This window comes from Alligator mississippiensis, chromosome 3 (genome assembly GCF_030867095.1).
Source record: "Alligator mississippiensis isolate rAllMis1 chromosome 3, rAllMis1, whole genome shotgun sequence".
In the NCBI taxonomy this organism is placed as follows: Eukaryota; Metazoa; Chordata; order Crocodylia; family Alligatoridae; genus Alligator; species Alligator mississippiensis.
The window spans coordinates 131,309,640-131,334,606 of NC_081826.1; the positions used below are offsets into that span (position 1 = coordinate 131,309,640).

General features: G+C 43.9%; 1 protein-coding gene across 7 annotated transcripts in view; it reads right to left on the bottom strand.

Annotated features, from left to right (window-relative positions):
- The window catches only part of PHACTR1 (phosphatase and actin regulator 1), a 476,216-nt gene that overhangs the window by 92,916 nt on the left and 358,333 nt on the right, over positions 1–24,967 (bottom strand). For 5 of the 7 annotated variants that reach the window (XM_019494850.2, XM_019494858.2, XM_019494849.2 and 2 more), the window contains 2 exons: positions 4,000–4,185; positions 1,019–1,225 (listed from right to left, as the gene is read on the bottom strand). In XM_019494850.2, the coding sequence (XP_019350395.1) occupies positions 1,019–1,225; positions 4,000–4,185 (393 nt within the window). The remainder of the gene's footprint in view (positions 1–1,018; positions 1,226–3,999; positions 4,186–24,967) is intronic. The other 2 variants (XM_019494855.2, XM_019494853.2) reach the window with 1 other exon arrangement.

Here is a 24,967-nt window from a genome sequence, read left to right on the forward strand (position 1 = left end):
GCGTATTAGTACTGCCCATGCTGTGAAGTGCTACTGTGCAGTATTATTAGGCTACTGCACAGTTAGCATCTCATGTAGATGCGCCCCTTTTTTCCATAAGTTCCTACAGGTGCTTTTAATTCCAAGAGAGAGCCCAAACACCTGTAGAATAAATGAAAACAAGGGAAAGGATCCTGAATAGCCTGCCTCCTTGACAAGCTGCAATACAGCAAGAGAGAATGCCACAGTATCTTTAGGGAGTAGAGCAGACAGTCACAGGAATTGGAGCTGCTAGTACCCAACAGGACCAAGAGGAGGGAAATGTCTAAGCAGTGGAGACGTGGGTATCATGAGGAAGAAAGATGAGGGGCAGAGGAAGATGGAGCAGAATACTTTGTAGAGGGATCCAGAAAAGAAGGGGACCTAGAAAAGGACAGCATGTGCAGGGGAACATGTGCAGGGTCAACCAGGAAGAATAGGCACATGGAAGAGGGAGATATAATGAAGAGCAAGGGGAGAGAGGAGAACTCATTTATTTCAGAAGAACAAAGACTGCTTATCCTGTTAAATGCAATTAAACACATAGAAGTACCTTCTCTTCACATTATTTTTCTAAATAGTTGCTGCAGGTATTTTGCTTATGGATGAGTAGGACTGTAGCCATTTGATTGGGAGAAACGGTGGCCTACAAGACTTCAGACAGGAGGAGAGGTGTCTTTGAAATAATCTCTATGTAAGAGGCAAGGATTTGTTAGGGTGATATCTTTTACTGGACCAACCATAGAGTTAAACAAGATTTTGAATGCAAGACATTCTTTGCCCACACTTTGAAGAAGCCTGAGAATCCCCACCCTGATAAATTTGTTCAAGGATGACACACAGGAAATACTAATGCACATACAAACATCTATAGAGAAGCTTCTTCACAAACATCTTCACAACATCTGCACAAAAAAAAAAGACACTAAGAATCTTGTTATTGGGCAGTTGCTTTCTTTAATAGAGGAAGTGGCACAGAGTGTTCACAACACCTACTTACCAGTTAAGTGATTGGCAATCCTGGCAATGGGTTTAGGAGGCAGGGCAGGGGGCTGTTTGAGGAGGGACAACTGTTTCATTGGGGTGTCCTCATGGTCTCCAAGGAAAGCAGCAGATTTTTTGGGGGGAAGTAGCAGGACTGGTTTAGCTGAAGGATCTTGGGACAGGAGGACTCCAGACTCACTGGAAGTGGGGCTCTCTTCAGACACTGGAGGACACAACCACATCATAGACGCAACAATATTACAAGCAAAGCGGAAGCAGAAAACAGCAATAGTAAAACAAGAAAAGCAACACAGTGATGCAGATTAAAAAACATGACCAGTAGGTTTCACTCAAACATCATAAAACACAGAAAAAGAGATGGAGAGAAAGAAGAAGAGAAATAAGGAGAGAGAGAAAGAGAGAGAGAGAGAGAGAGAGAGAGATGTACACAACAGGCCAAACCATCCATTAACGCCAGAAGAGCTCCTTGTGCTCACACGAGGGTTGAATTTAGTCCTACATCTTTAGCACCATCAAGAACTTTGAAGTCTCAAATTCTAGCCTCTCCAGAGAGGTAAAACTGCAGTTGTTCAGATTAATATAAGTAATTGGTCTATAAGATTATCCTCCCACACCTATGCCATCATGTCCATCATATTTTCAACAGAGCGCACAGCAGTACAGGATCATAGATGTACAATTATACCAGCCATTTGCTCCTTCTCATTTTTAATCTTTGGAGCAATATTTATGATCACTGTATATCTTGTGTCTTGAAATTACTTTGCAAAAGTGATAGAGCTGAAAAGCAAGAGTTGGGCTGCGAGGCCACAATCCACTCCCTACCCCTCCAGCTCAGGCCAGGATAAGCCCAGTTGGCAGTTCAGTGCTGCTCACTTCTCCCACCCCGCTGATGCTTCCTTCCCTGCTGACAGCCCGGGAGCTGGGGGGGGGGGGTGAGAAGGGGAGGAGGAGACAGGGCTGGGGACCAGGGCAGTTTGGTAGTGTCCTTGGAGGCTGCTGCAGCACCCCTGTCTGTTTGCCAGGAAGGCTGGTGCAGGCAGGCTCAATCCCTCCTTACCCAACAGGCGAATGTCTGTTGGGTCGGGGGTAGTAGGGGGAAGCAGGGAGAGTGCTCTAACTTATGGTGCTTTATGTAAAGCACCATGAGTTAGAGCAGGTCCTGAACTTCTGTCTAAGCCCTGCTGCCTTATTGTAGCTTCTTTGCTGAACCAGAGCCCTTCCAGCACTGGGGATGCTTTTAGCCTACTATTATTTGAATGGTGTTGTGATTCTACTTGCTTCTTTTTCTAGCACTCTGCCTCTCAAAATAGCAGATACAGAGATAGTTATTATGCTGTTGCTGTTGTACAGTTTAATCGAATAGCTTTTCTTTGGCAGGTGCAAGGCAAAACTGTAGCTTTTAACTTCTTCATGTCACTGGTAACCATTAGCAACTGGAATATCATGTCTCTAATCACATCTAGCCAAATTATGGATTCATTTACACTGGTGCGAATCAGGAAAAATTCTGAAAAAAGGCAGTAGATTTGCTCTAGATTCAACCAAGCAACATTAGAAGACTTTTTTTGCACCTTAATATATTCCATTTTAACTACCACAAGGTCAACAGAGGCAGAAAACCAAACCAGAACACTAAGGCAGTTCCTGTTTCATTTGGCTTCCAAGGCTGAAGTTATAAAAAGATCTCTAGCAAAGGCCTCCTTAGAGTTGTCTTACTTTTAAATCCACAAAGTTAGAACTTCCTTGCATAACATTTCTTGCTTTGATTGGGAGAATGTACAGTCTTCAGCATGCGAACCAAGGATGGATGGATTGGATCTAATATATAAAAGCTGAAATTATCTTGGTCCAAAATTTAAACCTATCATTTCAATGTTCAGATTAATAATAACTAATAATAATATGGTTGCTCTACCCCCCGTTTTTACATTCCTTTGCATCTCCAGGACCAGAAAAATAGAATATTGTAGAAAATTAAAAGGATAGGTCTGCTCTGAACAGAAACAAGAAGCAATCAAAATCACTTGAGAAAACTTGTGGTCCCTTGTGACATATTTAGTGGGCTTGGAGGTTTGCATGGTCACCCAGGCTTCTCAATGTTACTTCCTACACAAATTGAAACTCAAACCCTTTTAAAGGAAATCTAATGCTAATGTGACTGCTATCACTCAACCATTCATAATTAGACTTTAGTTTTCATGTGAAGAGGACTTTTTGGTAAGTGATCCAGTGCATCCAAGTAACTTTTAGATTCATCATTTCACTTTATTTTCTGTATGGAAAACCCCTTTGCTGAACTCTCCTCATTGAAAAACTGGCACTTGAGGAACTAATCTGCAATCCTGGAAGGCAGATGAGGCCATTCTAAGATGTAAGAGTTTTTAACATTTTGGCCACAAGATAAATACCCTTTTTCTACCTCAGTGATTGGTGTGAGGGTTCCACAGATCTGTTGACCATTTGGTATTAGCCATCATTTTTCGATCAGTTAAATTAGTTAATGAAGCATAAAATTCATGTCTGACACACAAAAGTATGCAAACTTGCCTTACTTTTGCTCTTATTACACAATCTTCTTTGCAAAGAGCAAATGCAATACAATAGCATCAGAAACACATTAATTCTATACAGTTTCCACATTTGCACTGCATAAGCTATAATTTTAGCTTGCATACTAATTTCTGCAATTTACTCACTCATAGTATATTTAAGAAAGATGGGAACCCCACTCCCCATCCTGAGTACAGACAAGACCAAATTATGAAGCTTGGATCCAAACTTTTTCCAGGTTCTGAAGTATTTGGGTCCTGGATTCTGGTTCTGGCTTATATCTACTCCTGTATGCAAACAACACCCCTGTGTATTAGACATCAAAAGTAAAAAACTGAAAAGCAACATAATTCATTTTTAAACAGCTAAAAGCCCCTAACAAAGAAGTATCTCCATATCTTTGAATGAAAACTGAAGTGTTACCTGTCCCATCCATGATCTCTGTGGTTGGGAGCACCTCATATGTACAGGGTTCCCCAGATGCTGAGCCTGATTCCAATTCTGCTAGGGATGACAGTGAAGCTTGGCTGGAGCCCATAGCTTGTCCAGAGCCCAGAGCCTGCCCATTCTCTAAAGCTCCTTCTTCATTTGGTATGGAAAGTTCTCCATCTGGTTTTGTTTGGAAGAAAGCACAATGATATCAGAACATGGATAAGTAAAATATTGCAAGAATTTAAATAGAATAGTGTCTCTAGTTCTCTGGTATTGTAGTACTCTTTGGGTTATTCTTGGCCCATGAACCTGAACTGAGACCACAGATTTGGACAGAAAACACAGTGAAAGCATTCATTTAGGTGTGACCAAACAGATTTCTAGAAGTCTGCCTGCTGTGCCTCACATTTTTTTCTTGATTTTCCCTTTCCACATAATCATATTATTTATATCACAGTATTACAACTTGAAAACATTGGTGATAAAACAAGACAGAGGCATAGCAAGCAAATTGAGCACAGGGGAATTATTTTGTTTGCTCCACTAAGTCTCCTGCCCCCAGATACACTACATGGTGCAGAGCTGTGCTGTCTGGCTCCTATGTCTGAATAGTGGCAGCACAGGGCTTCTCCCTCACTGTAACAGATTGAGGGGATGGGGAGGAAGGGAGAGGAGACCTGCCAGAATCCCTACCACTGGGAGTCTTTGAAGAGGAAACCCTGTACTGCTCATACTGGGCCAAAGGAGCTGGGTAATGCAAGGTTGCAATATCTTGTCACAAGAAGATGACATGCTGTGTTACAATCTGGTGGTCTTTCACTTGCTTCAAGAGTAGACTTGAGAGCACCCCACAAAAAAAATATAGGTCACAAAAGAACCCCCTGGAAAATTTTGGAAAATTTTGATGATCCTTGGACCAAATTTGACTGAGTCCTACCACCCCTTTATATTGCCAAAAAACTTTGCATTGCAGTCCTGCCAAACTTACAAAGTAGATGTGGAGAATATGCTTTAACTAATTCTATGGAGCTTTTACATCATTTTGTTCCTTTGAATTAGTTTTTTATGCCACAGGAGACATAAATAGCATCACAGGTTTGCCCCTATTTCACACACCACTAAAGCCATTAAAGCTCCCAGCATGACTGAGAGTTTAAATAAAGTGAGGGGCCAACTCTCATAGGCAGCTGCTATAAGGACTTACTATTGGAATGTAACAAATTCCCGTTAGAATGTCCATCCGTGAAATTCTTAAAACCTCTCATTTATCTGAACCAGTTTCTATATCAGCAACTGATCTCTTCCCATCAAATACTGTAGGGGCTCAAAATGATTAGGAACAGGAGAAAGTTGATCTCATTCTCACTGACCACATTTACGCGTTCATTAATACACAGTACTTACTGCACATTTAATTTAGTACTTGTTTAATGAAATACTTTTAGTGATGTTATTGCACAGAAGCCTAATAATACTGTGCAGTAGTATATTAGCACTGTCTGTGCTGTGACACGCTACTGCACAGTGTTATTAGGTTACTGCACATTAAGTGTCTTGTGTAGACAGCATGCCCACTTTTGTCTACATTTGTGGTTTTATTGCAAGTCTCATGATATATACATTAGCATTTTCTTAAACAGCCCAGGTGCTGGAAGTGATTACATAAAAATAGTTACTGTATTTTAAGTAAAGCAAACTTATACCTTTTGCAAATGTGGGTAAAATGCTTGACAATATAACCAGCAAGTGACTTATAAGTTCAGAAAAAAGAAGGCAGAGAAGAACAATCTACTATTTATTATGTATTTAAATCTTGTAATTTTTTTTAACATTGGGGGTTGACAACACAACATTTCAGTGCACCAAACAGAAATGTATATTACTAAAGGAGAAGACTCACCTATCACAAAAATGCATTCCAAGCTCACAATGTGCTTCGTTTGTAAAACAATTATTGAGAGACGGAAAATATAAGACAATCAGTTCAACCATAAGACATTGATAATATGCCTAATTGCTGTGCAGCTAAAAGTATGTTTGCAAGTTTAAGGTTCAGTACTTGAAGATGGTTTTCAGGTATCTTGGATTATTAGGCTCATCAAGGTCTTGACTTTGTTTTGCAGCAGGAATTTTGGAGGGCCTGAGAAATGATATACAGATATCATAAGAGGCTGAAACCTAAACTGTGCTCAGCTGAGTTGGAAAATTGAGGTAATAGTAATGAAAGCTACTGGTTTTAGCTGACTGCTAATTTTATGGCCCTATTTTGATCTTACTTGCCCTGATATTAAAAGGCTGTAATTCTATTGCCTTCAGCACGGTTAATCTTACTCTCAAAGAGTATGAGATCACAGTCAGGGTTCGACAGCTAGAAAATATAACTATAACTGCTATAACTAGAGGGCTAGGAACAGACATTCAAAAACCCTGAGCCTGAATTGATTTAATGTTTGCAGGATACTTTAACCTGGCTAGGCTAAATCCATTTTGTAACTGGACAGACACCCCAGAAATGCAGGCACATGCCTGCAGTGACTCAGGCTAAAAACGGGGGGCTGCTAGAACAGCCCTCCCTTTCTTCTACAGCATGGAGCTGGGGGGGGGGGGGGGGAAGGGGCGGGCATGGCCAGGCTCTGGCAGGATGTTGTGATTAGCCCAGCAGGGAATTGATAACAGTGTTTATCACCCAATTATGAAAAAAACAGAGGGACATTACCAGCTACTTATTGATTCTCCCTGTTGATTCTACCCGTTGATTCAGCACGGACCGTAGCCAGCAGGTGGTCTGCTAGCTAATACTCAGCAAGGCAGAGGTGGGGAGGGAATTCCTGCTTAACAGGGAGTGGTGAGGGGAGGAGGGAAGCAGCCCGCAGTCTTTGGAGCTCCAGCCAGGGAGCAGAAGGAAAGAGGCAGTCCTGCTGTGGAGCAGAGAGCCCTGCCAGGCCCAGAGAGCATGCTGGGATGCTGGAGGTGTCTGGTTTATCATAAACCAGCAAGGGGTCTGGGACAGACGTTGCATAAACCAGGTTGAGCCAAATCAGTTAAGTCTGATACTACATTCAACCAGGTTTATCTTAAACTGGTTTCTGCCATTTTCAAACTGGTTTGTGTGTACTGAACCTCTGTTCTGTTACAGGTTTAAACCAGTTTCTGATTTCATAGACATTAGGGCTGGAAGGGACCTCGGAAGATCATCGAGTCCAGTCCCCTGCCCGAAGGGCAGGAAGTCAGATGGGGTCGTAGGATCCCAGCAAGATAAGCATCCAATTTACTCTTGAAGGTTTTCAATGTAGGTGCTTGAACCACCTCTGATGGCAGGCTGTTCCAGACCTTGGGGGCTCAGACAGTAAAGAAATACTTCCTTATGTCCAGCCTGAATCGGTCTTGCAGTAGTTTGTAACCGTTCGACCTCATCATCCCTTGGGGCGCTCTGGTGAACAAACGTTCCCCCAGATACTGGTGGTCACCCCGATAAACTTATAGGTGGCCATCAGATCACCCCTGAGCCTGCGCTTTTCCAGGCTAAAGAGCCCCATAGCTCTCAGCCTATCATTGTAAGGTCTGTTTTCCTGACCTCTGATCATGCACGTGGCTCTTCTCTGGACTCTCTCAAGCTTCTCCACATCCTTTTTGAATTGTGGAGCCGAAAACTGGACGCAGTACTCCAGCTGCGGCCTCACCAAGGCCCAGTACAAGGGAAGAATGATGTCCCAGGATTTGCTTGAGAAGCATCTATGGATGCAAGCCAAGTTTTGGTCGCTTTACTAGCCGCAGCATCACACTGCAGGCTCATGTTCATCTTGTGGTCAATGATGACCCCCAAGTCTCTTTCTTCCGTAGTGCTAGCCAGTGTAGCACTGCTGAGCCTATAAGAATGCTGCGGGTTTTTCCTTCCAAGGTGGAGAACCTTGCATTTATCGGCGTTGAACACCATCAGATTCTCGTCCGCCCACTTGCTGAGCCTGTCCAGGTCAGCCTGGATCACCCGCCTGTCTTTTGGTGTGGATGCTTTGCCCCAAAGTTTGGTGTCATCGGCGAACTTGGCCAGTCCGCTTCCGACTAAATGTCCACATCATTAATGAAGACGTTGAACAATATATGTCCAAGGACAGAGCCTTGGGGAACCCCACTGGTCACAGGGCATCATGACAATTGACTTCCATCAATCACCACCCTCTGGGTCTGACCACAGAGCCAATCCCCCAGCCAGAGGATCGTGGTGGACCTGAGGCTGCAGTTGCCCCGTTTTGCCAAGAGGTGATCATGGGATACCAGATTGAAGGCTTTTCTGAAGTCAAGATATATGACATCAATCTCTTCTCCCTTGTCCAGGTGAGAGGTCACTTGGCTGTAGAAGGAAATGAGATTGGTCAAGCAAGACCTACCTGCAACAAACCTGTGCTGGCTATCCTCAGGATGTTGACGTCAGCCAGTCCATTAAGGATGGCCTCTTTAATAAACTTTTCTAAAATCTTCCCTGGGATAGAAGTCAGGCTGATGGGCCTATAGTTTGCCGGATCCACTTTCCTCCCTTTCTTGAAGACAGGCACCACATTGGCCTTCTTTCAGTCTTCGGGCACTACACCAGAGTGCCAGGAGTTCTCAAAGATCCGTGCCAGAGGCTGGGCTATGATGCTAGTCAGCTCCTTGAGTATCCTGGGCTGTAGATTGTCAGGGCCGGCTGACTTGAAGGTATCCAGCCTCTCAAGGTGTTCCTTCATGAGGTCAGCACTGATGGAGAGCAGGGGATCTCCCTCACCCAGACCTCCCTGTCCTGTAGTGGGCATGTGTGTCCCATGGGATTGATGAAAGACCGACACAAAGTACCCATTTAATAGGTTGGCTTTTTCCTGGGTGTCAGTTGTCAGTTGTCCCATCTGGTTCAGCAGGGGTCCAATGTTGCCCTTGCTTTTCCTCTGGTTCCCCACGTATCTGAAAAAGGACTTTTTATTGTCCTTGATGCTCGAAGCTAGTTGGAGTTCAGTTGCAGCCTTGGCTTTCCTGGTTTGCTCCCTGCAGGACCGGACCAGTGCAGACTATTCCTCCTTGGAGGTGAATCCCATCCTCCATCCTTTGTAGGCCTTTCTTTTTAGCCTAAGGAGGTCTGCTAGTTCCCTGGAGAGCCAGCGGGGCTGCTGTGCCCTCTTGCTGCCTTTCCTCTGAGATGGAATAGAATTAGCTTGTGCATTGAGGATTGCTCCCTTGAGGAGCAACCACTCTTCCTGAACTCCCCTCCCCCTGGGGTTGTGGTCCCGTAGGGCCTCACTGACAAGCCTCCTGAGCTTGTCAAAGTTGGCTTTTCTGAAGTCAAGGACTTCAGTGTTGCTGACTGAATTGCCAGCTTTACAGTGGATAGTGAAGGTAATCAGCTCGTGGTTGCTGTCACCCAACTTCCCATCGATCACTAGGTTGCCAATTAGGTCATCCCCAGTAGCTAGTACCAGGTCAGCAGAGCTTTACCTCTCGTTGGCCCGCAGACTTCTTGAGTCAGGTAGAGGTCATCCATGCATGATAGGAATCTTGGCGACCGCTCGGATTTAGCTGAGTGCTCCTCCCACGAGATGTCAGGGTAATTGAAGTCATGGTGACAACCATAGTCCTGGAGCATGCGGCCTCAGCCAGTTCCCAGGCAAACTCCTGGTCAAGCTCTTGACTTCGGGTGGGAGGTCTGCAGTAGACTCCCACCATTGTGTCCCCTGTGACGTGGTCCCCATGGATTTTAACCCAGAGGGTCTCCAGTCATCCACCCTGGTCACCAACATCAGCCTGCAGGAATGCGTAGCTTTCTTTAACTTAGAGAGCTACACCCATGCCCTTTTATCTACTCGATCTCTCCTGTACAAGGTATAGCCATCTATATCCATGGTCCAGTCATGGGTGGAGTCTCACCAGGTCTCCATTATCCCTATGATGTCATAATTATTTGTGTTAAGCAGGAGAATGAGTTCCTCCTGCTTATTCCCCAAGCTCCTGGCATTTGTGTACAGGCAGACAAGTGTCCCCTTGGGGGCTCTTGCCTTGCCCACAGATCGTACCAGGGCTGGGGCAGGGGTGGGCTTCCTTAAGTGCCTTGGCCTGCTGGCTTTGCAAGGGTTGCTCAGTGGGCCAGCAGTGGCGGTACTCCCTCTGTCCCCCAGCGGGCTTAGTTTAAAGCCCGGTGGAGCAGGTCAGTCAGTCTGGCTGAGAAGAGCCTCCTCCCCAGGGGAGAGGCCATCTCTTCCCAGCAGCTTGCTGCCTCTCTTGCCAAACAGCGGGCTGTGGTCATGGAAGCCAAAGCCTTCCCGATGACACCAGTGCCAGTCTTTGGTTAACTACCTGGATCCTCCTCTCCCTCCTCGGCCCATACCCTGAGACTGGGAGGATTGAACAGAACACCACCTGTGCCCCGAGACCCTTTAGCCCCACTCCCAAATCCCTGTAGCACCTCATGACCCAGCTGGGAGCACTCTGATCCGTGTCACTGGTGCCCACATGATCATGTAAACCAGTTTATGTATAATGTCTGTCCCTAGCCGAGAAGCTGGCAAAACTCACAGCTTTTCCTTTTAGTGTGTTTTGGGGGCAGAATTGGCCTGCCTGTGAGAAAGGAAAGTATGGGCTTGGGAGGGACAGTAATAAAAGGTGGAGAGAATACTTAGTCTGAGGCAGGTTGAAGAGGTGGGTAGGGATGGGAGGGAATTTGGGGGGAGGGAAAGGAATATTATTTTCTTTTATAGAGATAGGGAACATGGGGTTGGGAAGCAAGAGTAGATGGGTGGGAAAGGGGGGAAGTTCTCATTGGTCAGAGGCAGAGGAGTAGGAAGGGATGTGGTAAAGGTGGCTTGTTTTTGAATTGGGGGGTATGTTTTGGGCTCTCTCATATTTTAAGATTTTATTCTGTTTCTATAATTCTCATCTTTTGTCATACTCTGCTGCAAGCCTTTTTCATGCAGGGCAGTATATAAATTTATTAAATAAATAAATACATACATAAATAAAATTGAAAAACAGTATTTCGATGACTACTACTATCTCTTTTCAAACTAGGGAGTTAGTACAGGAGACCCTCGCCATTCGCAGCGGATACATTTTCGAGATCCCCGCAAATGGCGAAATCTGCGAATACCAATAACAGGCTTGGAGACAGTAATTGTTCTAACTAGCAATAGTAATTGTGCTAACTGATTGCTAATCCGCTGATCACTAATCTCCCTCTAATTTCTTGAACTCGCTCCCTCACTCCTTGCTCTCTGTCTCATAATCAGCAGAGGTGGTGGCCAAAGGACTTAGGGGGTTGACAGGGGATGGTTTGCAAAGGAACAACAGGATGGGAAGCTGTTCAGCCTTTTTCTGTAGGTCCTTATAAATTTATTGGTAAGGCATCGTTGCAGCTTCAATTTCCCTCTTAACCTTCAGGCTCTGTTTCATAGAGGGATCATATTCAAACATTTTGTCAGTGAGTTGTTTGCTGTATCTGAAGAGCTTGGCCAGTGTTCCTAAATTGAAATTAGGTCTTTTTGTCTCTTCATTTTCATTTGGATCATCTTCATCTTCACTATTTGTCATGAGTTTTGTTAGGTCCTCATCAGTCAGTTCCTTCGCATGCGACTCCATCAGTTCTTCAACCTCCGATTCCTCCATATCCTCAAAACCCTGCCCTCCAACTTTACGGGCCATTCTCACAATCCTTTTGATCTCCTCACCGACAGATGGGAGACCAGTGAAATTGTTGATTGCTTCCTTCCACAACTCCCTCCAACAGGCGTTGATGGTTGATGGCTTTATTTCATCAATCAACTCCTTTATGTTACTGATACAATTAGCGATGTTGCAGTCCTTCCAGCACTTCCTAACATTAAGTGTTTGATCACCTTTCAATGCATTATGAATTTGACCAAAGGTGTGCCTGGTGTAATAAGCTTTTAAAGTAGCAATCACACCCTGGTCAAGAGGCTGGTTGAGGGAAGTTGTGTTCGGCAGTAGGAAAACCATTTCCACATCAGTGTGGGCAAATTGCAGACTTTGTGGGTGACTTGGCACATTGTCCAAAATGAGTAGCACGTTGAAGGGCAGCCTTTTGAAGTCTAGGTATTTTTCTACCTCTCAGACGAAACAGTTGTGGAACCAGTCCAAATATAAATCAGTTGTGACCCAGGCCCTCTTGTCAGACCGCCAAAAAACCGGCAAGCTGTGCTTATTCTTGCCTTTTAATGCCCTAGGGTTCAATGCGCGGTACAGCAACATAGGTTTCACCATGCAGTCACTCGTGGCATTAGCACAGAGAAGGGTTAGCTTGTCCTTGGCTACCTTGAAGCCTGAAGCCTTCTTCTCCTCCTTGGAAAGGTATGTCTTGTCAGCATCCTTTTCCAAAACAAGGCAGTTTTGTCTGCACTGAAAACTTAATTCGGGCTTGTAACCCTTTTCCTCAATGATTTTAAGAAGCTGTGGGGGACAATTCCGTGCCGCCTCATCATCTGCTGATGCTGATCCCCCCATCAACTTCACATTATGTAGGCTGTGACTCTTTTTAAAATTTCTCAAACCATCCCTTACTTGCAGTGAATGAAATTTCACTGTCATCACTACCCCCATCACCACTTGATGCTTGTGCAAAATATTTCCATAAGCTCAAAGCCTTTTTGCAAATCACAGGGCCATCCATGGGTGCTCGTTTCTGTGCCATACCTTCAAGCCAAATGCTTAATGCTTTTTCCATTTTCTCCATTATGGGATCACGACTCACACATGACACTTTTGCACTAGATGGAGCACTTGCAGCAACACTATCCCTTATGTTTTTCTCTTTTTTCTTAATGTATTTCACAGTGGACTCGTTAATGCCATACATTCTACCTACCGAGGCTGTACTAAGTCCACTCGCAAGCTTATCCAATAATTCAACTTTCTTGCTTAAAGTCATCACTTTTTTTCCTTTTTAGCCTCTTGCCCACTTGCTGCACTATCATTCGCTTTTCTTTTAGGTGCCATGATTAAAGGTATGGATCAATACTGAAATACTGCAAGGTACTGAATGTAAAGAGCACAGCAACAAAGTATCAACGCACCATGTGGGGAGAGAGCGTGGTGCACAGTGAATATTTGAATCTGCGAATTGTGAGTCCATGAATCCTTGCTATTCATTCATTTCCTGTAAATTCAGGGTATTGTGGGTTGTTCTTTTTAGGATGAAAAGTGGATGATGGAATCAGGTATTTATTTGATGTGATCCTGTTTATTTGCTGAGAATATACAAAGTCCTGTTTCCCTAAAAACAGCTGGAATTAAACATCAAGGGCTAATTTCTTTGCTCATGCTTCTTCTTTCAGCCACCACTTCATTACTCACTTCTCAGCAGGTATACAGCATTCTGTACAAAGGACACATTATCTGGATTACATTATTTTTTGTGGCATGGTAGGACACATAATAATTCTCTTTGTTGGTGGCAAGATTTTTGTTTTCAGCACAACTGTAATCTTTATTTACACTTTAACATCTAATATTAGCTCACTGTTACTTGGACTATCCTAAAATCTTCAGACATTTAAAGGTTGAACAATATCTTCCCCAGAGCTTGGTCTTATTCAGAAAGCAGAGTAACGTAACTAGTTGCTAGTTAACAGCAGGGAAAGCAAGCAAAGGTTTAAACACAATGGTCATTTGTAGTGAAGAATTTCCCAGAATTAATTAATCCTGGCTAAGAGACATGCTTGACAGTAAGACATAAAAGTTTTTGTTTTTTTAAAAATTATTTTAAAAGCTGTTCTGCTTAAATAAAATACAAGTGAAACCAATCTAAGTTAGACCTTAGTAATACTGGATGCAGACAGAAGTGCAGCTGCCTGCTGTAACTGAGAATGTTTTGCAGGAAGCATTCTGAGTTACAACGATCCCTGGGACCAAACAGAAGTTCACTGTTGGCTCCAGTGGGGAGGGGAATCCAACTGCTGGCTGCAGCTTATTTCCCCTAGCAATGGCCCCTCCTCCCTATGAGGCTGCAAAGTTTCAGAATGGGAGGGGGGAAAGGGAGCAAAGGGAGTTCATTCTAGGGGTTCTCCAGTCACTGTTGGAGAGTGGGGTGGGTGACCTGGAGCCTCCATGAGAGGCTCCTTTTGCTCCCTTTCCTCCCTCCCATTCTGAAAACAGCTCAAGGCTGGCAAGTAGCACAGACACAAGTTAAAGAAGATGCTTTGGTTTGAAAAGTCTTTGCCTGACCTGTCAAGCAATGAGGGTTCAGATTTTCACCCAACTGGCCATTTTTGAAGCTGTCTGCAGTTGTGTACTTGTGTTTGGTTGTGGCTATAGACTGCTTTCTGTGGCCAGATCAGGCAAAAATTGTTGCTTCAATTACAAACTACAAATGGTTAGCTCTGAAGAATAAAAATATCAAGTTGGAGCTGTTAGTTTTGGCGTAATGCTAATACATACACTTTTTTCCTCACATTTGTGAAATCTTTTGAAGTGTTTTGTGTGGAGCATGCTAGAGAATGATATTTTCCAACTAGAGAATGATATTTTCCAACATTTCCTGAGCTTTTGGAAAAGCACATGGAAGATAAATCCATACCAGATGAATGGGAATAGAAAGAACTTGCATTTCTGCTACCAGAGAACATGGAGGCCCCGGCTGGTTAATCAGGAGGCAAAGCACACCTAATAGCCATTAAAGTAATTGAAGAGTAGATGAAACTACATAATGTGGAAAGTGCTACACTGACACTTTGATTCATCTTATAGTGCAAAATTTATAGCATGAGGGTAAAAGCCAAACTATTCAGGAGTGATATTGGAAAATGTAGCTCTTCCTCTATATGGCTTGTCTTCCTTAACTGGGCGACAAAGCCCATCATCTCCACATTGAGCACTTTAAAAAATAACAGCTTCTGCTGAGTTGCCCATTTTGTGTCTTCTTGATTTGTATAGAAATTTCTTTTGTTGTTCCTTCTTGTAGAGCTCACTCTGCCAGTCTCTCTAGAATCTAAGCACCTCTCAGCAGGGCCCATTTTTAATGGTTGGAAAGTGCACACCATGTTGCTATTACAGCAGATAAATAATTAAATCATCCCCTCCTCTAAGGTAAACTGTCAGGACAAGTATTTTATTGTCTCTGGGAGGGGAGGAGAGCTAAAAGTAGGGAACACTCATATGTGCATCAGTCATGGCTCTTGTGGGTTAGAGAAGGAGTTAACAGAAGGGAACATTTGAGGGCTTGTTCTTCCATGGGAGTGATCTCCAGCCCTGGGAGTGACTTTGGCGCTGTGACTGGTATATGTATTTAATTCCTGAAATAAGCAGTACTAAAGACTTCCCCTACCACCACAACTCCACTTGTGGCAATCTGGAATTTTGGGAATCCTATAAAAACTCAGTTCACAGCATCTGGAACTGGGGGCAGAATTGGAGACAGGATATAAGTAAGATGTCCTCATATCTCTTCCTATTCCAAAGGGCGTTGGGGATACACAGGGCACAAAGCAGTTGACACTACTGTGTTGGCCAAACTCTCTAACTGATCCCATTTCCTCTCTCCTTGATGCACCAGTGAGACTCTTCACTTTTACACCCTCCCCACAAAACAAGTCATCAAAACCTAATACTTTTCTCCTAGACTTCCAGCAGATTTCATTCACTGTAGCATTTGTGAGTCAAACCTCAGGCAATTTGGGGGCTGTGACCTGGAATTTGGTCCTATGTCTATTTTATGGTTACAATCAGTGGGAAGGCCAAATCCTGTTTCACCCTTAAGGAACCTAAGTGGCACTTGTGTAACTGCTTATGTACAATTTTTTGGCACTCTCACAATTTTAGCTTGTTTTTCCACTCCTGTAGTTGTGTTTGCCCTGGATTTCCTCATACTCAGAAGACTGCATTTTGGTCATATAGGCTTTGAGATAGATTAGAATTTCCTGGGAGCATGCAGTTGAAGAAAAACTATGACCAGGAACTGGGTGGAAGCCGGGAAAGACCTTTAGGCACAAGACTAAAAACAGAGAAAACACCATACAACAGGGGTCATCAATATACAAGCTGCTGGCTGAACTTGGCTTACAGAGCTCGGGGGCTTCAGTGGTGTATTGGTGGCAGGGGGCTTTGGAATGGTTCTGGTGGTAAGGGGCTTTGTCTACACATGCACCAGGGCCTGGCAGCAAGAAGCTGCAGCCATGCCACAGCCAAGATGCAGGAAGAAGCAGCATCAGGGAAAAGAAGCAGTGATGTCCAGCTTCAAAACACTGCTGAGAATGACAGGGTGCCATAGGTAAACAAAAGGGGATACAAGAGCACTGTTCATGCTCTGCCAGTGCAGTGACAGAGAAGTAATTTGTTAAAAAATGTTAAAAGGATCTTAGAAAGAGAACCATGCCCTAGTTACTACACAAGATGGCCAAACTCCCCCGAGTTTTTGCTAATTTGACTTAGGGGAAAAATGCCTTCCTGACCCCAAATGTAGTGATTGGTATGATCCTGTGTGGAAGAGTATCCAGGAACACTGGCTTTCTCAGGAAAGATTGTTTTCAGGACCGTGACCATTTTATTTGTATTTCCAAGCCAGATATTCTATGTTAACATTAGCAAACAAACTTTGGAAATGTGGTCATCACTGGAGACAATGGGTCAGATTCATACTTGTTAACATAAATTAAGTTGGAAAATTTCTGCTTCTCTAAACAGCTTTTGACCCTGAAACAATTTACTTAAGGAATGGCAAGTGTATTAGGTTTAATTTTAACTAAATATTATGAAAGAGATCTATCAAGCTCCTGAGGAGACATCTTGCTCCATTGGTGGATCTAGGATTTAGAAAAGTGGGCTATAGAAGGTGTGGCAGATCATCACATATAAAACAGCACATATTTTTCTCCAGTTAAAGAGAAACTAGATGTTTGCTAATATGCTAGGGGGCAAGCACTAACTTATTCACTTTAAGATCAAAGCAAAAAGAAATATAACTACTAATTTGCTAGATTATATATGAATTTTTAAAAAAACACTACAAACTAGACAAAAAATAGTCAAAATAGTCAAAAGATACTGCATCGTTAGTTCTGTCGTCATTATAGTTAAATGTATACCTCTTATTCAGATTCATAAAACAACCTCTGGTCTTCTTGAATGTTTTGACAGTGCCTTCAATAGTTCAGTGTCAGTAATTTCTACATTTGAGTTAATATTAACACGCCTGAATTAAGGTTTTTAGCTAGAGCTTAAAACAGTCTGCAGGGCTGTGAAGTAGAAGAGAGACATTACCAGGATTGGCTAACAGGCAGCAAAAACTGCAGAAAAGGGAATAGTTTGAATAGTGCAACATCAGGATCATTAAAAAGGATAGAGAGTTATTAACACCTGTGGAGTGGAGAGAGATTAGCTGGAATCAGGAAATTGACAATGAGTCATGAAGTCAATTGACTCTCTAAGCACTGCCTGAATAGAAATGTCACTGCCCCTCCCATGCAGTTGGTTTTCAAGTTTAGGTGGAGCAGGACTCAAAGGGGAGTGCAAATGCACCACTGCACTCCCTTCTGGATCAACTCCTGTCCTGCCCTGAGCTGACTACTCCACAGACAATACAACTACTTCTCTGTAAGACAGTTTGATCTTGGGACTCTCAGAAACTGCTCTCTACTTCCTTTTTACATACTTTATGTAAAAAAGTGAAAAGTGGGTATGAAATTGTATCTTGGGGGAATTCTATTTAGTAGTGTTTTACAACACACTACAAGTTGTAAGGCAGTGTAGAAACAGGGCTGAGAAATAGCTGTATCTCTGTGTAGTTGTAGACATGACAATCATTTGAAGATGGGCAATGAAAAAAAAAGGGTGGGCTATTCTAAATGTGGTGGTACTTTCTAAATTATGGATAAAACCTATGCTTTAAAACTCATACCATCATGTGCCACAGACCATTTAGAGCACCAGGCACCTAATCAAATAATTTTTTAATGTGCTCTTTTTAAAAATGATACTGTATTTGGAAGCCATGTCTTGTACTTTCATAGACTGAAATCACAAGACCTTAGAAACTGAAGATGACAAAGATCTATTAAGTCATTAGTCTCTTCCTTGCCAATACATGGTCATTCCCTGCAGTTTAGCCTTCGCTGAATAGTTTAAGCAATGGGGTTCATTGTTGTGAAGAAAAATGCTAAGTTTTGTTAAACCACATTGTTGGCTAGATCAGGGGTTATCAACTGGGGGTACATGTACCCCTCGGGGTACTTGGGAAGCCCCCAGGGGGGTACGCGGAAGTGGAGCGGAGAAGCTGGAACACTTTCGGTTTCACCAGCAGCACTTCCGGGTTTGCTGCTGGCGCTTCTGGTTTTGCTGCAGTTCCCCCACTCCCCTGCACTTGTCAATCAGTTGCTGGGGGACCCCTCCCTGCTTCTTGATTGGCCATCAAGGTATGCCCCCGCCCAGCTTGTTGACCGACCAGGGGACTCCCTGCTTCTGAACTGGCTGCCTGGGGTACACCAATCAAAAATGGTTGAAAACACCTGGGCTAGATGGCACTAAATCAGGGATTCTCAAGGGGTGCCATCCAGCCCATGGGACTAACCATGGATCCACAGAATTGGTGGCAGGACAGCAATGACACTGCTTTCCCAGCACCAGATTTCTGGACTCATGAGCAGCCCCAGGCCTTGCACACTGGATTAGGCACCTGATCCCAGTGCATAGGGGATGTCTAGGCCCTAGGGACCAATCCCAGAGCACTGGGGCAGGCAGAAGTGGTGCCTGGACTCTGGGGACCAATCCCAATGGGAGAGGGCAGCACTGGGCCCCTGGCGCATGGGGTTGGGAGGGGGCAGCACCAGATTTCCAGGACCCAATCCTGGTGCACTGGGGATGGAAGGATGTGGCGGGGGAAAGGCCTGCTCCTGGCACATGGGGATCAATCTGGCCTGTGGACCAGCTCCATCCCACTTATCTGGTCCTTGGGGCCAAAAGGTTCAGCACTACTGCAGTAAATTAATGAGGGCTGAAGAAAGCAGGATAGGGCATGTCACCTGAGAGTGCTGTGTAGCAAAGGCCAATGACAGTCAGCACTCTAATCCTGTTTTTAATTCATCCAGAACAATATTAAAGCAGAGACCAAAGCATGCTGTGTTCCCAGCAGTTCAGACACTCAGCTCTGTGTATCTACACTGGATTGCTTTGCTAAGTATGGATTTTTAAAGGAAAATTACTTCCTAACTCATCAGTTCTATTGACTGCAGGCTGTTGTTCTGCTTTCAACTTGTCTTATGAAGGGGAGTTATGGACAGTTGGTTTTAGGTTCCAATTTACTGTCTCCACAAGATACCTCTTTTGGGAGGAAGTTGCTACAATCAGTACAATTAAATGATCTTCTACAAGTATTGCTCACAGTATCCACCTTCTTTTTTGACTGCCTTTCATGTAGGACTGGGAAAAAGGATGTACAACAGGGAAAAATAAACACCAGTAATTCTGTACATTGTCATTTCCTTTTCTCCCACCCTACAGCCCATCCTTGTTTCAAGGAAGGATGCTAATCCTAATAGCCAGGCTTTGTTTGTTTGTTTTTTTAGCCAGAGATAGGAAGGGAGGCTGGATGAGGAATTCTAATTTTCATGTCCTTGCTTCCTGGCAGGCAGAGTCTTGCAACACCAAATGTAACTGTCTATCTTGTAGGATGGAAGAAGAGGGCTGTGCAACCTGGTTATAAATGCCATCTTTGCTGTTTATGACATGAAAAGCAAAAAACGAGTACAGAGGAAGAATAACCATTTCACATTTTGTTTTGGGGTGAGGACCTGTGAGTATCTTTTAATCTCCTTCATGTAGAGATACACCAAACTACAAACCAAAGCATTATTACACAATGGGAGCAATTATTCAGCATAGTACGAGCAGACCTAGCTTGTTGCCCTTCTGATCTTTGAGTATTAAAGCTTTTTGTTTTTTGCCTTGTGTTTCCAGGAGGCCTGCTTTTAAAACTTTGACCTGTGGGACTATTTTGACACAGCATCATGAAAGGCCAAGTTCATTTTTCACACAACTAGACACTTTACTGATTTCTTCTCATCTTCACTAACAAAACTGACAGCAGAGAATGACCTTGAAATCTGTGTCAAACTTTTGGGCAAGTTCTTGGTTACCTGAAGGACATTTTTGTCAGTCTTTTTCATTTTGCTAAATACTTGTTTTATTAAAAAACTGTGGTGGATCACAAAGGTCCTGTTTAATTCCTGTTTCTTTAAGTAGAAATTAACAAAAAGTCTTCCATTCCCATTTTTTCCCAAAGTTATCAGGAATGATGGAGGCTTTTTGTCTAAAAAAATTTGTTATTATTGGCAGGTTGAGCAGAAAGTTGTTTTTTATTTAAAGTCATTACTAGAAATGGATAAAATTAGCTTTTTTGTACATTTAAAAATGCTGATTTTTAATTCCCTGACCTTCTAATGGCACACAGAAAAAAACATATCAACACATACACCTAAAGAGAACTTACTCACATAAGGTATGGTTTTTAAAAGGATATATTTTTTTAAAAACCTTATCAGTTGTCACAAATGCTGGTGGAAACTGATACAAGTCTGCCAAAATCAGTTTACATTTTTGAAGAAATTGGTCCACTACATCATCATGGTGACACAAGATGAAACTTTACAACACTGGGACACAAGCTTCCAAGTCCAGTATTGGCACTGAATGTTTTAAATTTGGAAATTTGGGTAACTTGTAGGTGAAACAATCTGTTGCAAAATTCTCCCACATAGAACATTTTTCCCTTCTCCCCTACTCCAAATGCCTCTCCCCAGGCAAAATGAAGGCTTCACTATGAGGTATGGTGTTACGTCTCAGCTGTGTGTTCTTGGGAACCCTGGCACAGGATGCAGTCTGTCTGACTCGCAAAGAATTTCCCCTCCCTCCCCTCCTCTACATAAACGAAACTGATTAAGATGCAGTGAGAAACATACCTAAGACCCTCCAGATACGGGTGACAAGAATGAAACAACTGCCCTAGGTCTCATTTGCATCCGAGACGGAACCAGATGACCATTCATTTACATGAGAGATGGAGAACAGAAAGCCTGAAGCAGAGACTGCAGTGAATTCTGGGACCAGAGAAGCAGGGGAGCACTGCATGATGGGGAATCTGTGCTCCAAATGCTAATCAACCCATGTTCACACACACCCAGCTCAGCATTTATCAGACCAGTTATAATCTGGATTTACAAAGGACTTCCCCCCCCAGACACACACATACCTCTAAGTTTACTAGGCCTCTCGGGCCGTACATTCCCTGGTCCCACTATGGGAGGTCTATTTAAACTTGATTGACTAAAACTCAGTTGCCGGGTTAGGGAATGCTGAGGCAAAGAGACTGAGTCAGAGGAGGTATGGGCAACATTTGAACCATGGTAAAGGGGTTCATCACAGCGTCCAGCCCGTTGGAGCCCTAATCACAAGTGTTGCCATACTTTTCCCGAGACGACTGGTGGAAGTCCTCTCCATAAAAGGTTATGAGCACCCCAATAATTGTCTTAAGTCTGTTAAAAGACTATAGTAAGATCTGGAAAAGTCATGCTAAGATGAGGCTTGTTCACAACAAGTAAAAATCCAAAATCCTGATGCTGCAAGCTATCTATTGTTTCTGAAGAAACCATGAGATATCCCATCAGTATATCTGCTATCCATAGGAATTTCAAGCTGGCTCTCAAGTGTCTGGTTACTCCCTAACCTTATGTATTTCCTGATTATCAATCAGTTTCTTGAGATGTTCCAAACCAGATAGCCCCTTGTCAATAGAAAATACAATGATTTACACTATTGAGAATGCTTCAAAGCAGCTAAACTGAGGGTATAAAAATCTGTAAAAGCAGCAGTGTGGGTGCTTCAAGAAGAAAACTCCTGTGCTGACATCATCCCCTGCTGTTCTTGGGATGCTGGAAGAACAGATCGTCTCTCTCTTCAAGGATTGTGCTACAGACTGTGCCTGTCAGCTTTGCAGTCCAAGTACCTTGGACTGGTGAGATCCCAGCGCTCTCTCTCTCTTTTCTCTCTAGGTGTAAATTTCTGAACCTGAACTGTATTAGTTAAGCTTGAGCTAAGTTTCCCCAAATACTTAGTGAAACCAGGGTAGTATTGTAATTGTTTGTGTTTGGTTTTTTTTTCCTTTTGCATGTCTATTACTACTAGTACCATTATATAGTTCATACGCTTAGCAATAAATAACTTTTATAGTCAAACTGGTAGTAACTGGGGATATTTTTCCTTCTCTGCTTCTCTTTCCTCCCGTGCTTTGCAGCAATGCTTCTTTTACCTAAGCTAAAGATCCCTGTGAAGCCCAAAAATACTGTGGGGTCTGCTCATCAAGAGGCCAAAGATTGGGACGTGCTGAGTTTGAAACACATAAGGGGATCAGCTTGTACAGGCTGATTGACCCAGTTTAACTCAGACGTTAACTATGAACTGAATGCTGGCCCATGAGGGTGTCAGCTGGACACCCAGCTGGATTCAGAGGGATTCTGTTCACCTGTGTGCTTGTGTCTGACTGCAGTTTATTGTTGCTCTGATGAACTGATTCTCGGCATATGAGGGTATCAGCTTGTCCATGCTGATCAACCCGGCCAGGTCAGGGGTGTCACATTAATTTGTGTGTGTTTGTGTGTATGACTGATTTGGTGACTGGAGGAACCCAGCCCCATTGAAACTGAGTCCTGCAAGATAGCTCCATTGTGGGTGAGGACTTGCAGAAGGGAGATATACAGCTCCGTATAGAAACACAGGTAACACGAGCAGCACATTGACAGAATTACCAAGACCCTAGAAACATATCCCTAATAAATGAGCACACCCCAAAGTAATGGGCAAATCTGGTAACAATGGGTGCTTGCCACTTCTGAAGCAGAAATCAGACTACTTTCATTGAAGTGTCTAAATCCCAGGCTAGTTTCTACTGAGGCAGGTATGAAGTCTTCACTGATTTCAGTGGAAACTGAAGAAAGCTAATCACACATCATCTGAACATTCTGGCTTCTGTTTCTCCAACCATATCTTCTTTACAAATCTAAGATGTGTTGGTTATGGCTTCTTTTTGCAGTTGTGTCAAAACTCTTAACACAATGTTTTGCAGTAAGCCATTCTAAAGCTGTAACTAAGGCGAAGTATGGGCAGATATTTCCTACACCCAGGGTGTGTCTATCTGTGCACAGCTGGTAATGCACAGTCATTTAGTATTTGCTTTAGTTTGCACAGTATCCACTGGTACTACGCAGTCCCAGCGGTGCACAGGTTGTTTCTGACCCTATGTTGCCATAGCAACAAGCTACGGTGACGTAGTAGCAGTGTCACAGTTAGTGCCCACTGATGCTATGGTGACATAGCATCTCATGTAGATGTGTCCTCTGTCTACGATCATGTAGCTTACTTTAAGCCACTTGATCATAGTTCGGGATGGACATATACAGATGGTTGCTAGTGCTATGAGCTGAGCCAGGGACCTGGTGTAAGTAACTTGGGGTGGGAGATGGGCAGGTGGGATCGGAGTGGGGGCTAGTAGGTCTGTGCGGGAAAAGGGAGGTTGGTGGGTCCAGGAGAGTTGCCTGTCCAGGGGTGGGTGGGCCAGGGAGCTAAAAATAACCCGGTCAGGGTATAGAAGGGTAGGAAGAGTGCAACTCCAAGGCTGGGGTGAGCACCCAGGGCTGCGTTCCAAATGTGTAAGATATTCGATAGATCAAACTAATCCAGTGGTGGGCAATTATTTGGGCCTGTGAGCCACATATGGAGTTCTGGTGAGCTGTCAAGGGCTGGGTCAGTCTTGTTGGGACCCAAGGGGCCTTCAGACATGGGTTTGACCTTTATGCTTAACTCAAGGCTTGAATTGTGGTTCAGACATGCACCCAGTGAAAGGAGCAGATGGAAAAATACTGTCCCTGACTTAAAACAACTCAGGAACTTGGCTAGCTAAATTGAATAAATATAGCCTGGGGAAAAGAGGAACAGTCAGAGCAAGACCTTCCCGTACCTAAGAATGAAAAAATCACTTCAGAATAGAAAATTGCAGTTAAAGGTAACTATATCTGGCAAACAGCAAAAAATTAAGAGGAAGGCTTAAGCTAAGTTTATGTATTAGAAAATGAAAGCTATATGGTATATAAAGAGAGGTGAGAGAGTGTACCCTTCCCAACACTCCTGCAGGAAGCCTGAAGAGATCCTGTCATTGTTCCAAGATCCTGCATCAACATCAGACATGGGAGCCAGGAGCCCCCAGACAAGAACTTAGTCTGATCAACCAGTGAAGTCGTGTTTGTGATATTATGGGGTGGTGAGCATTTGCTTTGACTAGCTACAGTTCTAAATTTTAACTGCTTATTATTGCTTCAATTCTTATTAGAGCTGTATCTGTTAGGGTTCAATAAACTTGCTTTTAGTTTAGGACAACCGTTTCTTAGTTTCCTTGCTCGGTATAAGACCCATTATAGCATCAGGGGAAGCAACAGCCCCCATCCCCAGGTCTCCCACCATGCAACAACTCACTAAAACTCCCTAAGCAGCCCCCTGTCATCCACCTGGCCGCACTTGCTGCTTGCACAGGTCCTGGCCAGTCTCCATGGGCAACCTGGGATCATGGGGCAGTGACAGCACAGGACCAGAGCCCAGGGCAGAGCTGCGATCCATCCCCTGTATGCCCCTGACTGCAGAACCAGTGCCTATCACAGGGGCATGCGGGCAGCGGATCACAGCTCTGCACTGTGCTCAGCTGGGATGGGGCTGGGGCTGGAACCTGGGGAGCAGAATCTGGGAGTGGGATGGGTGGGCAGGTGGGACCAGGATTGTGGGGCCCCAGCTCTGCACTGTCACCGCTCTGCGATCCTAGCCCCCAGCCCCGCCTGCCTGCCCATCCTGCTCCCGGATGCTGTACTCCAGATTTTAGCCCTGGCCCCAGGGTGTGTACCAGTGCTGTGATTTGCTGCCCACACATCCTTGCAACAGGCACTGATTCTGCAGGCAGCAGCAT